This window comes from Globicephala melas, chromosome 1 (genome assembly GCF_963455315.2).
Source record: "Globicephala melas chromosome 1, mGloMel1.2, whole genome shotgun sequence".
Classification (NCBI taxonomy): domain Eukaryota; kingdom Metazoa; phylum Chordata; class Mammalia; order Artiodactyla; family Delphinidae; genus Globicephala; species Globicephala melas.
Genome location: NC_083314.1, coordinates 41,028,140 through 41,046,473, shown reverse-complemented (window position 1 = coordinate 41,046,473; position 18,334 = coordinate 41,028,140). Strand labels below are relative to the sequence as shown.

Here is an 18,334-nt window from a genome sequence, read left to right as displayed (position 1 = left end):
TATAAAGAATACTGATGTTAAAATTATTTGAAAACAATAATGCAATATGCAACAAAAGTCACAGAAATATGCATACCCTTTGACCAAGCAATTTTGCTCCCAGGAATTTATCCTAATTAAATAATTGCACATCTGCATTACAGTGTACAAATAAGAATATTAAGCAGTGTTGTTTATAATACCAAAAAGCTAAAAATAATATATGAGTAAAAGGTTGGTTAATAAATCATGGTATATACAAAAACTGAAATACTATGCATCTATTAAAATTAATAATGTAGATTCTTTTATTGATACGAAAAGACAATCACAATATACCACTGTATGAAAAAGAGGTTTCAAGACTACATTTAGCAAGACTTCAATTTTGAAGTTTAAATGTACAGAAAGGTAAAGAAGCATGTGCATACTCATATGTACACACAAGCACAAGCACACACAGACACACACACACAGAGTCTAAAAATTATGCTAAAATGTTATACCATCTAGGAAATGGTATTAAGGTTGAATTTTTATTTTAAGTAGTTTTCTGTATCATCTGAGTTATTTGCATATGGTACTTTATAACCTGAAAAAAAAAACTGTCTAGTTTGAAAAATAACGTCCATATACTTTGACTCTACAACTCCACATGCAGAAATTGATTTTTAAAAAATAACAGGATGGGACTTCCCTGGTGGCGCAGTGGCTAAGAATCTGCCCGCCAATGCAGGGGACATGGGTTCGAGCCCTGGTCCAGGAAGATCCCACATGCCATGAAGCAACTAAGCCCATGCTCCACAACTACTGAGTCTGCGCTCTAGAACCTGTGAGCCACAACTATTGAGCCCACATGCCACAACTACTGAAGCCTGCATGCCTAGAGCCTGTGCTCCGCAACAAGAGAAGACGCCACAGTGAGAACCCGTGCACTGCAACAAACAGTAGCCCCCACTCGCCACAACTAGACAAAGCCAGCACGCAGCAATGAAGACTCAACACAGCCAAAAATTAATTAATTTTAAAATAAATAACAGGATGAATATAAAGCTGTCCATACAAGAAAATTTATGGTAAAGTTATAGAAAAAACAAGAAATAACATTCTGTACTCTGTTGGTCAAGGTCCAGTCAAGGGATTAAAAAACATATCAATTATTTTAACAAAGAGAATTTTTTTAACAAAGAGAATTTAATATAAAAAAAAGTAAACTAAGGGCTTTCCTGGTGGCGCAGTGGTTGAGAGTCCGCCTGCCGATGCAGGGGACACGGGTTCGTGCCCTGGAGCGGCTGGGCCCGTGAGCCATGGTCGCTGAGCCTGCACGTCCGGAGCCTGTGCTCCGCAATGGAAGAGGCCACAACAGTGAGAGGCCCATGTACCGCAAAAAATAAAAGAAAAAGAAAAAGTAAACTAAGTAAGTGAAAACGAAGGCAAAAAAAGGAACACCAAAGTATCAAAATAACAGAAAATAACAAGTGTTGGCAAGGAGGAAGAGAAACTGGAACCGTTATGCACAGCTAGTGGAAATGTAAAATAGAGCAGCCACTAAGGAAAACAATATGATGGTTCCTCAGAAAATTAAAAATAAAATTACCATATGATCCAGTAATTCCACTTTCGGTATACACCCAAAAGAATTAAAAGCAGGAATTGAACTGATATGTGTACACCCATGTTCACAGCAGTATTATTTTTAATAGCCAAAGGGTAAAAGCAATCAAAGTGTTCACTGATGAATGAAAAAATAAACAAAATGGTGTCTACACACACAATGGACTATATTCAGACACAAGAAGGAAATTTTGACACATGCTATTGATACAACATAGGTGAATCTTGAGAAATTATGCTAAGTGAAATGAGCCAGTCACAAAAGGACAAATACTGTATGATTTCACTTATATGAGGTGTCGATCCACAGTTGGTTGAATCCATAGATGCAGAACCTGCAGATCCAGAGGGCTGACTACACAACACCATTTTATATAAGGGACTAGAGCATCCACAGATTCTGGTATCCACAGGGCGTCCTGGAACCAATCCCCCACAGACACCAAGGGACAACTGTATAAGAATAATTCAATGTCACCTCATGTTCCTACAGGGTTTTTCTATTTGCTTCATCGGTTAGAGTTTGAGTTGTTGTTCTGGTGCTGTTTTTTCATGAAAGAAAGGAGTAAATGCATTCTGAGTTAACAAAACCACAGCAAGAACATGAAAAAACAGGTGACCTGAAAGGTCTGCAGTTTGGCCTGCCATGTTCCTCTCCGTGGCACTCGGGCCCACGCGGCCTGCCTCACTGCCCAGTGGGGAAGACATATAAGGAATTTGCATAAGACAGCTGTGCAGAATGGAGCTGGAGGAGCCTTATTTGTACAGAGAGATACTCCTGAGAATAACCCAGATACTCCATTTGATTTCACACCAAAAAACTATAAGAGGATAGAGGCCATTGTAAAAAACTACCCAGGAGGGCATAAAGCAGCAGCTGTGCTTCCAGTCCTGGATTTAGCCCAAAGACAGAATGGATGGCTGCCCACCTCTGCTATGAACAAGGCTGCAGAAGTTTTATAAATACCTCTAATGAGAGTATAGCAACTTTTTATACAATGTATAATAGAAAGCCAGTTGAAAGTATCATATTCAAGTCTGCACTACTATACCTTGCATGCTTCGAAATTCTGACAGCATACTGGAGACTACTCAGAAAAAGCTTGGAATAAAGGTTGGGGAGACTACACCTGACAAATTTTTCACTCTTATAGAAGTGGAATGTTTAGGGGCCTGTGTAAATGCACCAATGATTCAAATAAATGACAACTACTATGAGGGTCTGACACTTAAGGATATTGAAGAAATTACTGATGAATCCAAAGCTGGCAAAATCCCAAAATCTGGGCCAAGGAGTGGACGATTCTCATGTGAGCCAGCCAGAGGTCTTACCTCTTTGACTGAACCACCTAAAGGCCTTGGCTTTGGTGTGCAAGCAGGCCTTTAATTTATATTCAATAGCAAATATGTCACTGGAGAAATAAAATAGGAATCTCCTATCTTAAAAAAAAAAAAGAACATGAAAAAACAACTTCAATTGCTTGAGGCATGATAGGAATTATCTTAATAAGGGGCTTCTGACTTCATGGTACAGTGTTTCAGTGTTCAGTATATATACATAATTAGCTAATCATCACTTTTCAAAATCACAATTTCAAAATAATCACTTACCAAACACTATTCCTTTAGCAAATGGAGGAAACAATTCTGAACGTCGGAATAAGTTTTTGTGAATTTGCCATAGTTCTTTGTGTAGTTTCTTAAAGTCACTGTATCTCTTCCATACAATTATCTAAAGAGAGGAGATAATTAAATGTGTAACTCACAGTGAAACCACAGATATCTGAAAAACAAATAATCTTTTTATTCAAGTGCTCAAAATTGTCATGCAAAGGCAAACATATACGTTCTAACCAATATGGTTAACGGTCTAAAATTAACTAATAATATTTTATTTAAAAATATAAAGCAGCAATTCTTCCTCAAACTGTTCTGTTTGGGTTTTTAAATTTCATTTTAAACAAGTACTATTTTCTTCATACTAGAAAAATATCAACCTGGTACAAAAAAGGTTTACACTACATAAAATGTCACTTAACCTCTTCAAACATTAATTACTATTACCCTGGAAACGAGTTAGATGTCAAAATATACATTCATCTCAAAAACAGCATGTTTATAAACACAAAGTAGTTTAGACAATTTTTAAACATAAAAAACATACTCAGCACTTGCCTAAAAGAATAATCTGAAAAACACTGAAAAAAAATGGCTTTGTAGCAAATAGTTAACCTAAACTTTTGCATTTCATAAACCTCAATAAAAATAGTAACAAGATTTCTGGAGGCAAGGTAAATCCTGATCAGAATATCACTAAAATTAGGATATTTCAAAAAAACAAAATAACAATCATTTAGATTATACAACATGTAAAAGTTTACTTTCATTAGTTTAAATTATTGTCTAAACTTATTTAGATTAAATTAGAAAGAAAAAAACACTTAATAAAAAGAATTTGACACAGGGCCTTGATGTCGCTGATTCAGCCCCTCAGTTGCCACAAAATAGGGTAAAACTGAGTTTTTAATTCCATTACCTGGTATATTGGGGCCTTTACTTCTGAAAAACCTAATTATTTCACTTCTAACAAACTCAATAGTGTAATGCTAATAAGCAAATTTTAGGCCAAAGAGGTAACCAAGTGTGATTTAAGAGACTTGTCAAAAAATCTACTCCTGTATATAAGAAATTCTTCACTAAACTCTGCCATACTATCAAAAATTCTACCATGATTACTAAGTGTCTTGCTTTAATATAGGAGACTTGCTTTTAATCCTAGGAGACTAGTCAGACTATAATATGAATTAATTTAAACAAACTGCTTCCTCCTTATCCTTCCTTTTATTCATTTACTTGACAACAAAAATAGTCATCAAAACAAATATTTTCATGAGCCTACTTTATGCTAGGCACTGTGTTGGCACAAAGGATGAAGAAATGAGAAACAAAGTCCCTCCTTTAAAGAGTTCCCTGTCAAATTAGGAAGAATAAGCCAACACAATAACTACATCACAAGACAGCATGATAAATGCTTAAAACAGTAGCCCAAGCGTATTATGGAAGGAGCACCTACACAAAGTACTGACTTAGGTGGGCACACTGAAGGGACATAACAGCTAGAACAACAACAAAAAAAAAAGACAGAGAGAGAGAAGTGGTTGGGAATGAAGTATTTAAAAGGAGAGTGAGATGTTAAATATAATTATTAAAATTTTGGCTTTTGCAAGTAGATAAATAGTAGTGTTATTCCCTAAGGTAAAGAGCAAAGGAGAAAACGCTGTTTTGAGATAAGAACGAAGTTCAATTTTAGACATATTTTATTTAGGTGCATGTGAGGCATTTAATTGGAGTTGTCCAATAGAAAAGACAGGTTTGGAGTTCAAGAGCAAAAACTAAACAAGAGGTATTAACTGGGGAGTCATCGGGAGAGAGGTGGTAATCACTCAGAAAACATTTCTCAGCATTTCTAACAAGATGAGGAATCTAACAACTGAATGACGGGGGTCAGGCAGAAGTAAAGAAGAAACCAAGCACAAAGTAAGTATTTAAGAAGCTCAGCTATGCCATGACACATGACACCTGGATGGAAGAAGAGATTTTATTTTAAATGGAAGTAAACAAGACAAATGCTGACAGCAGAAAATCAACAGTTCCAGTAAAAGACAGAGTAAGAGGAACTAACTGAGAGAGCCAAACCAACACTCGAAAAGTAAAAGGTCTCAGGACAGTGAGATTACAAGTGATTTTAATTTTCTTATCTTGCTTCTCTGTAGTTTCTAATTTTGATACATTAACATAATTTTGTCACGGGAAAATAGTGTTATTTTTATATTTTTTAAATAGATCAAATTATGGTCCTACCACACTTGCCAAGGGCTTAAGGGGGAAATGGGTGGTGGGCTCATGACAGTAATTTTTTTTTTTTTTTTTTTTTTTGTCTGTGTTAGGTCTTTGTTGCCACGCGAGGGCTTTCTCTAGTTGTGGCGAGTGGGGACTACCCTTTGTTGCGGTGCGCGGGCTTCTCACTGAGGTGGCTTCTCTTGTTGCAGAGCACGGGCTCTAGGTGCACAGGCTTCAGTAGTTGTAGCACGCAGGCTCAGTAGTTGTGGCACGCAGGCTCAGTAGTTGTGGCTCGCGGACTCTAGAGCGCAGGCTCAGTAGTTGTGGCACACGGGCTTAGTTGCTCTGTGGCACGTGGGATCTTCCCGGACCAGGGCTCGAACCCGTGCCTACGCTGGCAGGTGGATTCTTAACCACTGCGCCACCAGCGAAGTCCTCATGACAGTAATCTTACATAAGGGAAATGCAATCCTTAAAGCCATTATAAATGAGACATGAGAACTATTCAAAAGACTGAAGCTCATGGAAAGAATTAAATCTGCAGATAAAATTTATATTCTAGAGTCCGCCTGCCGATGCAGGGGATACGGGTTCGTGCCCCGGTCTGGGAAGATCCCACATACCACGGAGCGGCTGGGCCCGTGCGCCATGGCTGCTGAGCCTGCGCGTCCAGAGCCTGTACTCCGCAACAGGAGAGGCCACAACAGTGAGAGGCCCGCGTACCGCAAAAAAAAAAAAAAAAAATTTATATTCTAGTTAGGGTCATTTTCAGATAAAGTCAGAGTAACTTAAAGGGCAAAAGTCAACAATTGAATCACAATAATAATAATAATACCATGGCATATAAACCAGCAGATAGTCTGTCATAGCAAAAATTAGAGAATCTGTGTTTCTTCACCATGCCCTAATTTATTCACTCATATATTCCTTATTCTGGACTCTAAGACTGTAGAAGTGAAATACCTAAGAGCAAATATAAACCCTCAAAAAAGGCAGGAAATCAAAGCATCCCCAAAATGTCACCATCTACTGCCTCCTTTTCTTCTTACTCCTTTTGAGCTTGGACATTTCTAGAAATCTTCAAAATGTAAATGTGAACAAAAGCACATGTCCATTACATCAGCAAGTATGGATGCCTATAACTGGACTATACAAAGTCCCAAAAGATACATGCAAAACATATTTTTTCTAATAATCAATTCTTTCCTATCAGGAAAAAAAAAAGTTATATTAACAGCTATTACTCTGCAGAACCAACCCTGCAGAAATTTCCTATTTATTATAGTTACTCTGAATAAAATTCCTCAATTAAATATTAGTTCAGTGACAATCATAATAGACTACAAATTTAATAAAAGCTTAATTTTCATTAAAAACACTGCCTTAAATACTTTTTACATAAAACAAATGCTTTCTTTTCAGATAATTTCTCTTAACGATACCAAAAAAACTTTAGATCTTTTACAAAACCACTCAATTCAATTAACTTTGTCCTTTTTACTCTCATATAATATTTAAAACTAGCTGGATCATCTTTTCCTATAACATCACTACCATACTATCTGCTTACAGATTTTCTTTCCTTCCCTTTTGAAGAGCTTTTTCTTTCCCTTGACACATTTCCGAATGTGCTCAAATAGCTTTTCTAAAACTATTTTATTTATGAAATGACTTCAACGTTAGAGATTTCTGACATGATACATAGAAAGTTCTATTTTGATTCTCCCTTCCCACATTTCCCCAGTGAAATTTACTACCTAGAGAAAAACAGAGCTATAGGTTACTTTTTTTTTTAAAGGTGGGGGGAGGAGGGCACAACATCTCCATCTTTTTCTTTACCTTCTGCAAGTGTTCAGAGCAGCGGTCCCCAACCTTTTCGGCACCAGGGACCAGTTTCGTGGAAGACACTTTTTCCACGGACTGGGGGGGGAGGGAGGGGGAGGCATGGGGGGGGTTCATGCGGTAACTCGAGCAATGGGGAGCGGCAGATGAAGCTTTGCTCGCTCACCTGCCACTCATCTCCTGCTGTGCGGCCCAGTTCCTAACAGACCACGGATCAGTACCAGTCCGTGGCCCGGGGCATTGGGGACCCCTGCTCTAGAGAATCTACTGAACAAGAAGCCACATTAACTATTGCTGTCCCCCTTAAGATTCACCCATGCTGCTCTTAAATAAAAATTTAGAGGGAATTTTTAAAAGATAAAAAGAAAAAACTATCCTGGATAATTTTAAATTATTTACTCCATATGAGTGTTTTGGCATCCTTAGGAAGAAAACAGAGCTATCTGGTAGCATGCACCAAGGGGTGTGTGTGTGTGTATAAAAGAGCCAAATTTCTCCACTTTTATAAGGATACCATATTATTAGCCCTATACTTGCTTAGACAAGCAGTACATCTACTGATCTTCAATAGCACTTGTGAAGCATGACTAAATTCTAAGCAATAACTAAATGAATCTGTTAACAGAGAAAGAAAGTGAAAAAAAAGGAAATAGAAACAAATTCTAGGTGGTAAAATTCCTCTCCTAAATAAGAATTCCAATGTTTAAATGAAATACGTGGGAAACCAAAAAATGTTGCTATAACTTCAAGGTTATTTATACTTCAAGAAGCAAGCTAGACAGAAGACATTCTTTTCAAAATTTTATTCCATTTCTAACAAAGGACCATGCAATCATCTAACTAAAGGACACTTACAAGAGTTTTCTGATGAATGGTTCACCAACAGTTGTTATTATAAAAGAGATTTCCCCAAAAAAGGATTAAGGAAATGGCAGAGAGTATGTTCATGGATAGGTTGGTTCAGGATTCTCCCTGGAAAAGGGGAACATCAAGCTACAAACTACAGCACAGCAATCACAAACTACAGCACAGCAATCACTACAGCACAGAAACACAACCCATTTTCAATTCTAACAGAGTTGTAAATTTTCAAAAGCAGAATAGCCTGGTATTGACTATTAATTCAACATAATTAATAGAATTCTAAGGAATAGTTCATACTAATCAACTGACACTTAAGTAAAAACAGTACTTTATCAATCAAAGGTACAAGTTATTTTCACTGCCATTTTGAAAGGATAGAGATATATAGATACAGATCTAGACATAGATATAGATATAGCCTTTTCTTCCTAAATAACAATATTACAATATTCTCTTCCTGGCTATAGGTGGGGGGTGGGGTGAGATATCTTAAAACCCCTAAGGAAAAAGTATGAAATCATTTTAAAATGTGTCTTTTATTGAACTCTTTTTAAGAACAGGACAAAAACAAATATCAGATCAGATATAGCAAGTAACGGTAATATATAAAAGTTAAAATATTATCTAAATATGTGTCACAAATTCAAACCAACCGGCAGCAAACAATCAACTTAAATCTATGAATCAAGCTAGGTATGTACAGTAAGGAGTAGTGGGGCTTGTGGCTAAATAGATAGCATATAGCCCACCTGAAGACATTAAAATGCAATTAAAAAAATAACTTGCAGAATCAAGACTGCGAATTTACAACATCTGTTTTAAACACTTTAGTAGGAAGAAAAAAAATATATATATATATATGCTCTTCTAATCCTACTGTAAATAAGCAAGGACCAAAATGAAAGTAAATTTTAAAATGTTAAAAAAAAAAAGCTAACTCCTCACAGTTAGGATTCCTAAAGGATATATAACAAGGATAAAGTAATTATAAATAGAGAATTCCACAGTTTTAAGCAAAAATATAACAAGCTGTTATTTCAGAAAGAGGGAAATAGTCTGTAAAAGAACTACAAAATTTTAAAAAGAAACATCTACACCCAAAGCAGTTGTCTAACATGCCAACTCAGTATAAAAATGAAAGTAAACGGAAACACATAATTTATTATTATGATCTTTAAAATTAGTACTAGTTACCAAATACTTTGGTTTTTTTTTTTTTTTTTTTAACCAAACAGGCATCATGATTTTGAAATAGGTAAAGAGGGGCCCTTAACTGATACTGAAATCTTATGAGTGGTAGTTATCAGAAAAATTATCACATTATAAACGGCACTATAATTCCTGAAATTCTTATTTATATAACTTAACACCTACTGAAACTTAACATGTATTTAATAGGTCTGAAATAAGATACTTCAGCTATTGTTTAATGAATTGCAGACAATCTCCAGATAAACATACAAATACAAAAACTGACATACAAATAATTGTTTCCTCAATAAAGCATTTAATTAAATTTTTGTCAAATACATAAAATAAAATTTTCATATGGATAAACATGTTACCTCCTGGACATCCTCTGGATTTCTTCGTGAAACAACCTAAAACAAAGCATACACATAAATCATTTCATTACTTTCAACAGAATTTGTATGAAAAATTCAATTTGCTTAAAGAAAAAGAAATACTATATCATATCACTTACACAGAAGTCAGTTATATAATAACTTCGGTATCTGAAACACATACTAAAAAATTAAGCAAAAAGGCAACTAAAATAAAGTCCACATGCTAAAGTTCATGTATTATTACATTCACAAGAGAATGCCTCATGCTTTCCCTCTTACTTGACATAATTCTAACAGCTTGTCTATCCCCCTTTCCAGCCTACATATAAATCAGAAGCATAAAAAGCAGCTGCACCTGGACAAAGTATACAAAAGGATAGCACTGCTTTTTTTCTTTTTTCTTTTTTTTAATTTTTCGTTTTTTGTCTTTTTTTCTGTATTATTTCTTACAACTGTATATGAATCTACAATTAGCTCAATAAAAATTTCAAGTTAAAAAAAAAACAGCAACCACAATGCTCCCATACACCACTATCTGTTAGAAGTAATCACTGACCTCCTACTGGTGAAGAAGAAAACAAAAGTAACCCATAAAAAATTATATACATCATCCTCATCCTTAAGGAGCTCCTGGCTGAAGGCATAAAACAGTAAACATGATAAGATGGCCATTCTGTAAGTACAGACTGAGATAGGAACAGGGATGCGGTGCAAATAAAACAGACAGAAAAGGTCAGGGAAAACATCAAAGATGAAGGATGAGGGGGAGGAGAGGATTCCAGACACAAGAGAAGGAATGCTGGACAAGCTGGAATGCAAGGAGCTTTAGGGTCGCTTGCGAGCTGCATTTTACAGTTAAATTCAAATTTAAATTCCTAAGACTGACTGCATATTGGCCTTTAAGGTGTGATTGGCACCTGGCATCATCCCTTACTATCCTGCAAGGCCCTAGGACCTAACCCCATTACCTCTTGGACCCCCACCCCATCTTTCCACCCACACAGATCTCTTTTCCAGGAGGTCAAATTTATCAAGTGCATCCCCACCCCTACCTGAGGGCTACCATGCTCACTGTTCCCTTTGCCTGAAATGCTTTTCCCCTCAGTATTTTCATGGGTTGTTCCTTCATCTCTTTCAAATCTTTACCCAAATGTCAATTTCTCAGCAAGGACTTTTCTGTCCTTCCTATTTAAAATACAGCTCTACTCACACCTGGCATTCTCTATCCTTTTCCCCTGATTTATGGTTCTCAAAATATTATGCTATGTATTTTACTTGTTATCTATTTTGTAACCTGTGTGTAGGCAAGGACTTTTGTCTGTTTTGTTCACTGCTATACTCCCCTGGCCAGTAGTTGACTTGTGGTAAATATTCAGTAAATATTCAAGGATTAAATTTTAAGAATTATATACATCATTCGGGGACAAATAATCCTATCAATATTCCCTGAGCAAGCCAAAAAGTCTAACACCATTTACAAAAAGTCTAACAACATTTACAAAGAATTCCTCACAAAATTTACAAAAAAGAAGAAGGCTGGGTACTTCAATCATCAAACAGCATTGTAGAGTAGGAAAATCTCACATTAGATACATAATACCCTCTACGCAAATGTAAAAATCATGAATTTGATGCTACAGTATGTATTCTGCAGAAACAAACAAAAAGATACATCAAACATATTAAAATGGTTGCCTGTGGATGAGAGGGAAAAAGTCCTTGATGACTTGTGACAATGAACTGGGAGATTATGATCAACTCAACACTACTCCTGAGGTCCAAAACAAAAAGTATGCTATTTAAAGTCAGACAAACCTGGGTTCAAATTATAGTTGCTCCACTTACAGGTTTGGTCTCCTCTGTAAAATGAGGATAATACTCCCTAGGTTTGATCTCCTCTGTAAAATGGGGATAATAGTCCCAGCCTGGCCTGGCTGTAATTGACATCAAATACGAACAGAGCAAGAACTCCATAATTAAAAAGTCATCTCCCTCTCTCTCTTACTAGAGAATTTAACACAAGAATGCTAACAGAGGGACTTCCCTGGTGGCAGAGTGGTTAAGAATCTGCCTGCCAATGCAGGGGACACGGATTCGAACCCTGGTCCGGGAAGATCCCACATGCCACGAAGCAACTAAGCCCGTACGCCCCAACTACTGAGCCTGCGCTCTAGAGCCTGTGAGCTGCAAATATTGAGCCTGCGTGCCACAACTACTGAAGCCCACACGCCTAGAGCCCGTGCTCCACAAGAAAAGCCACCACAATGAGAAGCCCACGCACCGCAACAAAGAGTACCCCCATTCGCTGCAACAAGAGAAACCCCGTGCGCAGCAATGAAGACCCAACACAGCCAAAAATAAATAAATAAATTTATAAATAAATAAATTAAAAAAAAGAATGCCAACAGAAAAGGTTTTCAATTTCTTGCCACTCTATTCTCCAATTTTCAGGATATAAAATTTGGTGAAATCTCTTAGCAATTTTCATTAATTTAGAACAGTGCTGTCCAATAGTACTTTGTCTGATGATGGAAGGAAATGTTCCCTATCTGCACTGTTCAACACAGTAGCCTCTGGCCACATGCTTCTGTGTGGCTACTGAGCACTTGAAATATGGCTACTGCAACTGAAGAACTTAATTTTTAATTTTATTTCATTTAAATTAAATTTAAATAAAAGTAGCCACATACGGCTAATGGCTACCATACTAAACAACACAGATTTAAAGTAAGAGGTTAGAAAGGTAACTAACAACCATATATTATTCAAATACTGGATTTTAGCTATTACTTTCAAATTCCAACCCTCCCTGAAAAAACTTTCCAAAAGTTTTTGGAAACACACACACCTTTCCAAAAGTATGGTGTGTTTCACATAATTAAATGATTTAATTTTGCCTCCTATAATTTTTTCTTATATTTTTGTAAAATGTGGTAACGAGAAGAAAGTTAGAGATAATCAATCCACTAATATCCACCCACCAAAAATAATCAACATATGATCACTGGCAATAAGATTTATTCAGCTGTTCCTTACATTCTAAGATGTACCTTTCTGAAAATTTACTAATTTCCTTAATTTACAACTCAATCATTTTATAAATATACTAAAGTACCTTGCTATTTTAAATAATCTTTTTTTACACATGCAAATGATCTTCTTGTGACAAAAGAAATTATTTCCTGGTTTGGTATATGTATCAGAAGTATCACATTTTAGATTTTCCTCAAGTAAGCCATTCCAGAAATCAAATATATGTGTACTGCAATAAGCAAAAATACATTAGTAATCCCCTAATGATATCCACAATTTTAAAACCATTTCATCAGAAATAACCAATCTGATTATGATTCCTCACCCACACTCTTACTGGCTCACATACTTCTGCTGTGTGCTAGGGCTACAATGGTGAGCAAAAGAAAAGTCCCTGCCTTCACACCTCCCAGAGCTCACAGTCTGGTGGTGCGCAAGACTGTAGTGTGCTAGGCAACAGAGTAAGAAGTGCTTCATCCTAGGTGCTTCCCATGATACTGAATGCTCGCTGAATTCTCCTTGTCCAGACCACAGTGGCATCCCAGAAGCAGAGAAGAACAGTTTAGTGACTTAAGACCTTCAATGTTTTCACAGTAAGTTACTCATGGTTATTACAGAAAACCAAAGCCTAAGTACTCAAACTACCTAAGTGAAGGTCTTAAATTATTTTTTAATATTTATTTATTTATTTACTTTATTTTTGGCTGTGTTGGGTCTTAGTTACAGCACATGGGATCTTTGTTGCGACATACGGGATCTTTCACTGTGGCATGAAGGCTCTTCATTGCAGTGCAGGGGCTTTTCTCTAGTGGCACGCTGGCTCAGGTGTGGCACATGGGCTCCAGAGCACGTGGGCTCTGTAATTGTGGCACATGCGCTATCTAGTCGTGGCTCACATGCTCAGTAGTTGCAGCATGCGGGCTTAGTTGCCCCGTGGCATGTGGGATCTTAGTTCCCCGACCAGGGATCGAACCTGCATCCCCTGCACTGGAAGGCGGATTCTTAACCACTGGACCACCAGGGAAGTCCCAAAGGTCTTTAATTTTTAAGCTCCCAAATGGAACTTCTCTTCACCCTCACATACTTCTCATATTAAAGGGGGAAAATTTACTTAGGCATAGTTCAGAAAATTAAGTCAAAAGCTATTTCCTGAGCATTAATTATCCTTTTCCCAAACAACATAAACAAAGCTTAGTGAAAATCATGTCTGGAAAGTAGAGGGCCTGATTCTCCTCTTTCCTCTTTGGTTTTTTTGCTTCTCTTTTGTAGGTTCTTCTTCCTCCTTCTACCGTCAACACTCTGTAATCACTCCAAGAATCAGTCCTAACTCTGCTTCTTAGCCTCCTTTTTAGTATTAAGAGAGAAAGTCCATATCCATGCTAATACTGTTCAAGGCACTGTGCTAGGCATGTGGCGGGGCGGGGGCGGGGGGGACCTTGACTTTGTACATTTGCATTTGCAAAGCATTTTATTGATATATCAGTGTTTCATGTTACTCTCTCAGCAACCTATGAATTAGGCAGAAGTGGTTATTATGAGTCCTCCTTTTACCCAACAAGGAAGAGATCCAGAAACTTGTGCAAGGTCACATGGCTATTCACCTTCAGATTGGAATGAGAACTCGAGAGTCTGACTCCTGGTTCAGTGCTCTTTCTGTGGTACTCTACTGCATCCGTCCGTTCATCTGCAGTATTTTTAGCAATAACTAACTTTACTTACTTCCACAACACCCTTCACTATTAGGTTTTATTTATTCTTTCTCTTACTCATTCAACAAATATCAGTGCCTATTCTGCTGCTAGGTACTGAAGCACAGTGGTGAAAACACTGGGTCTGACTCCTACATCACATTATAAAAATATAATCACTTGCCAAATACATTACCAAGTTCAACCACTTGGTATCCCACTATAAGGATTCGGTATTCCCACGTGTGTAATCTCACTTAAATGAGTTAACAATGTGTCCTCTGAAATGAAAACCAAAAACACAAATGTATTAGGATAACATGAGTTAAGCCCAAATGTCCTTTAGTAGTAACTCTTTCTACCTAAATAATTCTCTTCAGCGGGACTGCCAAATTGACAAAAAATAAGAATATCAAATCAGAATCTGAAGAAAAATATCATCATACTGAAAATGAACAAAACTGAGCCCTCAGACCAAGATTTCTATAACTTTTAAAACTATATTAGCAATTATCTCAACAAGTAATATCAATTCCAAAACAAAAATACTGTAATTTCACCCTGATATAGGTTGCTAGCATTTAGTAATTTTTTTCTGGGAGAATTTCAATGTTTTGTCATAGAATTCAGCCTATAATTTCACAAAAGTTAGAATTTAAAGCAGTGATTGTTTTCATTTAAAGTTCATAAATTTCCACTGCAAGCATTAGCTACCACTGGCTCAGTAAGTACTATACATATCTTGAAGAGCCTTTTGCTATAGAGAATTATATCACCAAGTCATCCTGCAAATTATTGTGCTAAAGCTGTGCTTCAAAAGCCTATCCCACGGAATACGGATATTCTTTAATAATCGGTGCTCTCAAAGGAGGCTTAATGGTCAACTCAGTTTACCTTTGTTTTAAAAAAAAAATTTTTTTTTTTTACAGCAGAATTTCTCAAGGCCTGTAACACACTATTATGCCTAGTAAATCTCTAAAAGTAAAATATATAGTATTCCCCAAGGTCATTTATCCACTCAACTTTTTATTTTTATCATAGGTTGTTTTTTTATTATTATTTGATTTATTTAGTGCGACACCTACAGAAATTTGAAACACAGTTGGGAAATGTTACTGCAACGTTTGTAGTCCATCTGCCTCGGTTAATGCCAATGACAAGTTCTGAATTTAGGAAAACAAATAAGGGCTCACATTGAAGGTTAACTCTCTCTCACTGTGCTAAGAAATTAAATACTTTATTTCATTCGATCAACAAGACAATCTTGTCTGGCACAATGAGATAACCAAGGACCAAAAGCATATATTAGCATACTAATACTAAGCAGATTAATCAGTAACAGACAGGACTGGATCTCACAACTCTGTGATTCCCAACAAAGTGCTCTTTCCAGGACATAACAGATCTACCCTCCTAGAGATTAAAATTCCAAGTAATACTCCTAATGCCTGTTAGGTAAACCCATTTGTCTTTCACAAAGAAATGCAAGTAAACCAAAAAACAGACATTGAAGAAGCACTTTGGCAGATCAGAAGGATCGAAAAAGAGAGTCTGAATACCAGCTCTGGCACTAGCTATAAACTGCTTTCTTGCCAGTTGAGTAATAAACCAAAGAAAAGCGACCTTAAGATAAGTCTTCTTGCCCATCTTTAAAAAAAAAAAAAAAAAAGAATGAATGTTGTGGCTTGGCCTAACTAAGGCCCATAATAAACAACAAACCATGCTGTCATTAGGTCCTCTAAATCCTTTCCAGTGCTAACTTACTTTATCTACTTCTTAATAAGTTTTACCTAGTTTCCTTAAAAGTCAAGTGAAAGGCACTCTTTTATCTAATTATTATCGTAATAACTCATAAGAATGATTTGAAATCAACCTCTTAACTCAGACATACACAAAAGAATTGTCTTCTTCATAAGATTAAGAGATAGCAACTGAAAAATAAAACTACAAAATTTATTCAAATCTAGCTATTGTATTTCCTACCAAAAATGATCACAAAATAAGTCCCTTTAGAAACAAATGGATATCAGTTAAATATAAATTTTAAAAAGCTACTTTTATGAGCAATTTATTATAATCAAGTCTTCTGATGGCCACTTCACTATTACTATTCAGCTGCTAGTTTAGGGTAATAGCAGATCTAAGAGGATAAAATATTAACAAAAGTAACATATTGAAAAAAAAACCTAAGTGTCAAGATACAAATAATCAAACACAATGAAAAAAGAGAGACATGCCCACTCTTTTCATTTCTCAAAGATATAACTTTCCACACCTAGGAATAAACCTGACCAAGGCGGTGAAAGACATACTTGAGAACTATAAAACATTAATGAAGGAAATTAAAGAGGATTCAAAGAAATGGAAAGATATCCAATGCTCTTGGATTGGAAAAATTAATATTGTTAAAATGGCAATGCTACCCAAAGCAATCTACAGATTTAATGTGATCCCTATCAAAATACCCAAGACATTTTTCACAGAACTAGAACAAATAATCCAAAAACTTATATGGAACCACAGAAGTCCCAGAATTGCCAAAGCAATCCTGAGGAAAAAAATAAAGCAGGAGGCATAACTCTTCCAGACTTCAGACAATACTACAAAGCTACAGTAATCAAAATAGTGCGGTACTGGTACAAAAACAGACATATGGATCAATGGAAAAAAACAGACAGCCCAGAAATAAACCCACACACCTATGGCCAATTAACCTTCGACAAAGGAGGCAAGAATATAAAATGGGAAAAAGACACTCTCTTCAGCAAGTGGTGCTGGGAAAGTTGGCCAGCTGCATGTAAATCAATGAAGTCAGAACATGCACAACATAAACCAAAATAAACCTCACACCATGCAAAAAACAAACTCAAAATGGCTTGAAGATTTAAACATAAGACCTGACACCATAGAACTCCTAGAAGAGAGCACAGGCAAAACATTCTCTGACATAAATTGTACCAATGTTTTCTTAGGTCAGTCTCCCAAGGTAATAAAAATAAAAACAAAAATAAACAAATGGGACCTAATCAAACTTTTGCACAGCAAAAGAAACCATGAAAAAAATTAAAAGTCAACCTACAGAATGGGGGAAAATATTTGCAAATGATGCGACAGACAAGCGCTTAATCTCCAAAATATACAAACAGCTCATACAACTCAACAACAAAAAGAACAAACAACCCAATCGAAAAATGGGCAAAAAGACCTTAATAGACATTTCTCCAAAGAGGACATACAAATGGCCAGTGGGCACGTGAAAAGATGCTCAACATCATTAATTATTAGAGGAATGCAAATCAAAACTATAATGAGGTACCACCTCACACCAGTCAGAATGTCCATCAGTAAAAAGTCTACAAATAACAAATGCTGGAGAGGGTACAGAGAAAATGAAACCCTCTTACCATGTTGGTGGGAATGTAAATTGATACAGCCACTGTGGAGAACAATATGGAGGATCCTTAAAAATATAAAAATAGAGGAAACTTCCACAAGCCTCTTAGATAGCCTCATTGACCAGAGGGCAAACAGCAGAAGCAAGAAAAACTACAATCCTGCAGCCTGTGGAACAAAAACCACATTCACAGAAAGACAGATATGATGAAAAGGCAAAGGGCTATGTATCAGATGAAGGAACAAGATAAAACCCCAGAAAAACAACTAAATGAAGTAGAGATAGGCAATCTTCCAGAAAAAGAATTCAGAATAATGATAGTGAAGATGATCTAGGACCTCAGAAAAAGAATGGAGGCAAAGATTGAGAAGATACAAAAAATGTTTAACAAAGACCTAGAATAATTAAAGAACAAACAAACAAAGATGAACAATAAAATAACTGAAATGAAAAATACACTGGAAGGAATCAATAGCAGAATAACTGAGGCAGAAGAACGGATAAGTGACCTG

General features: G+C 36.3%; 1 protein-coding gene and 1 pseudogene across 4 annotated transcripts in view; one reads left to right on the top strand and one right to left on the bottom strand.

The window, feature by feature from the left end:
* RPS6KC1 (ribosomal protein S6 kinase C1) overlaps positions 1–18,334 on the bottom strand; it is a 216,203-nt gene that overhangs the window by 180,320 nt on the left and 17,549 nt on the right. For 3 of the 4 annotated variants that reach the window (XM_030872990.2, XM_030872994.2, XM_030872999.2), the window contains exons 2-3: positions 9,705–9,740; positions 3,205–3,325 (exon numbers count right to left, since the gene is read on the bottom strand). In XM_030872990.2, coding sequence (XP_030728850.1) covers positions 3,205–3,325; positions 9,705–9,740 — 157 coding nt within the window. Of the gene's footprint in view, positions 1–3,204; positions 3,326–8,130; positions 8,143–9,704; positions 9,741–18,334 lie in introns of those variants that run through there. The other variant, XM_060295065.1, reaches the window with a different exon arrangement.
* On the top strand, positions 2,240–2,980 carry LOC115861834 (NADH dehydrogenase [ubiquinone] flavoprotein 2, mitochondrial-like; annotated as a pseudogene).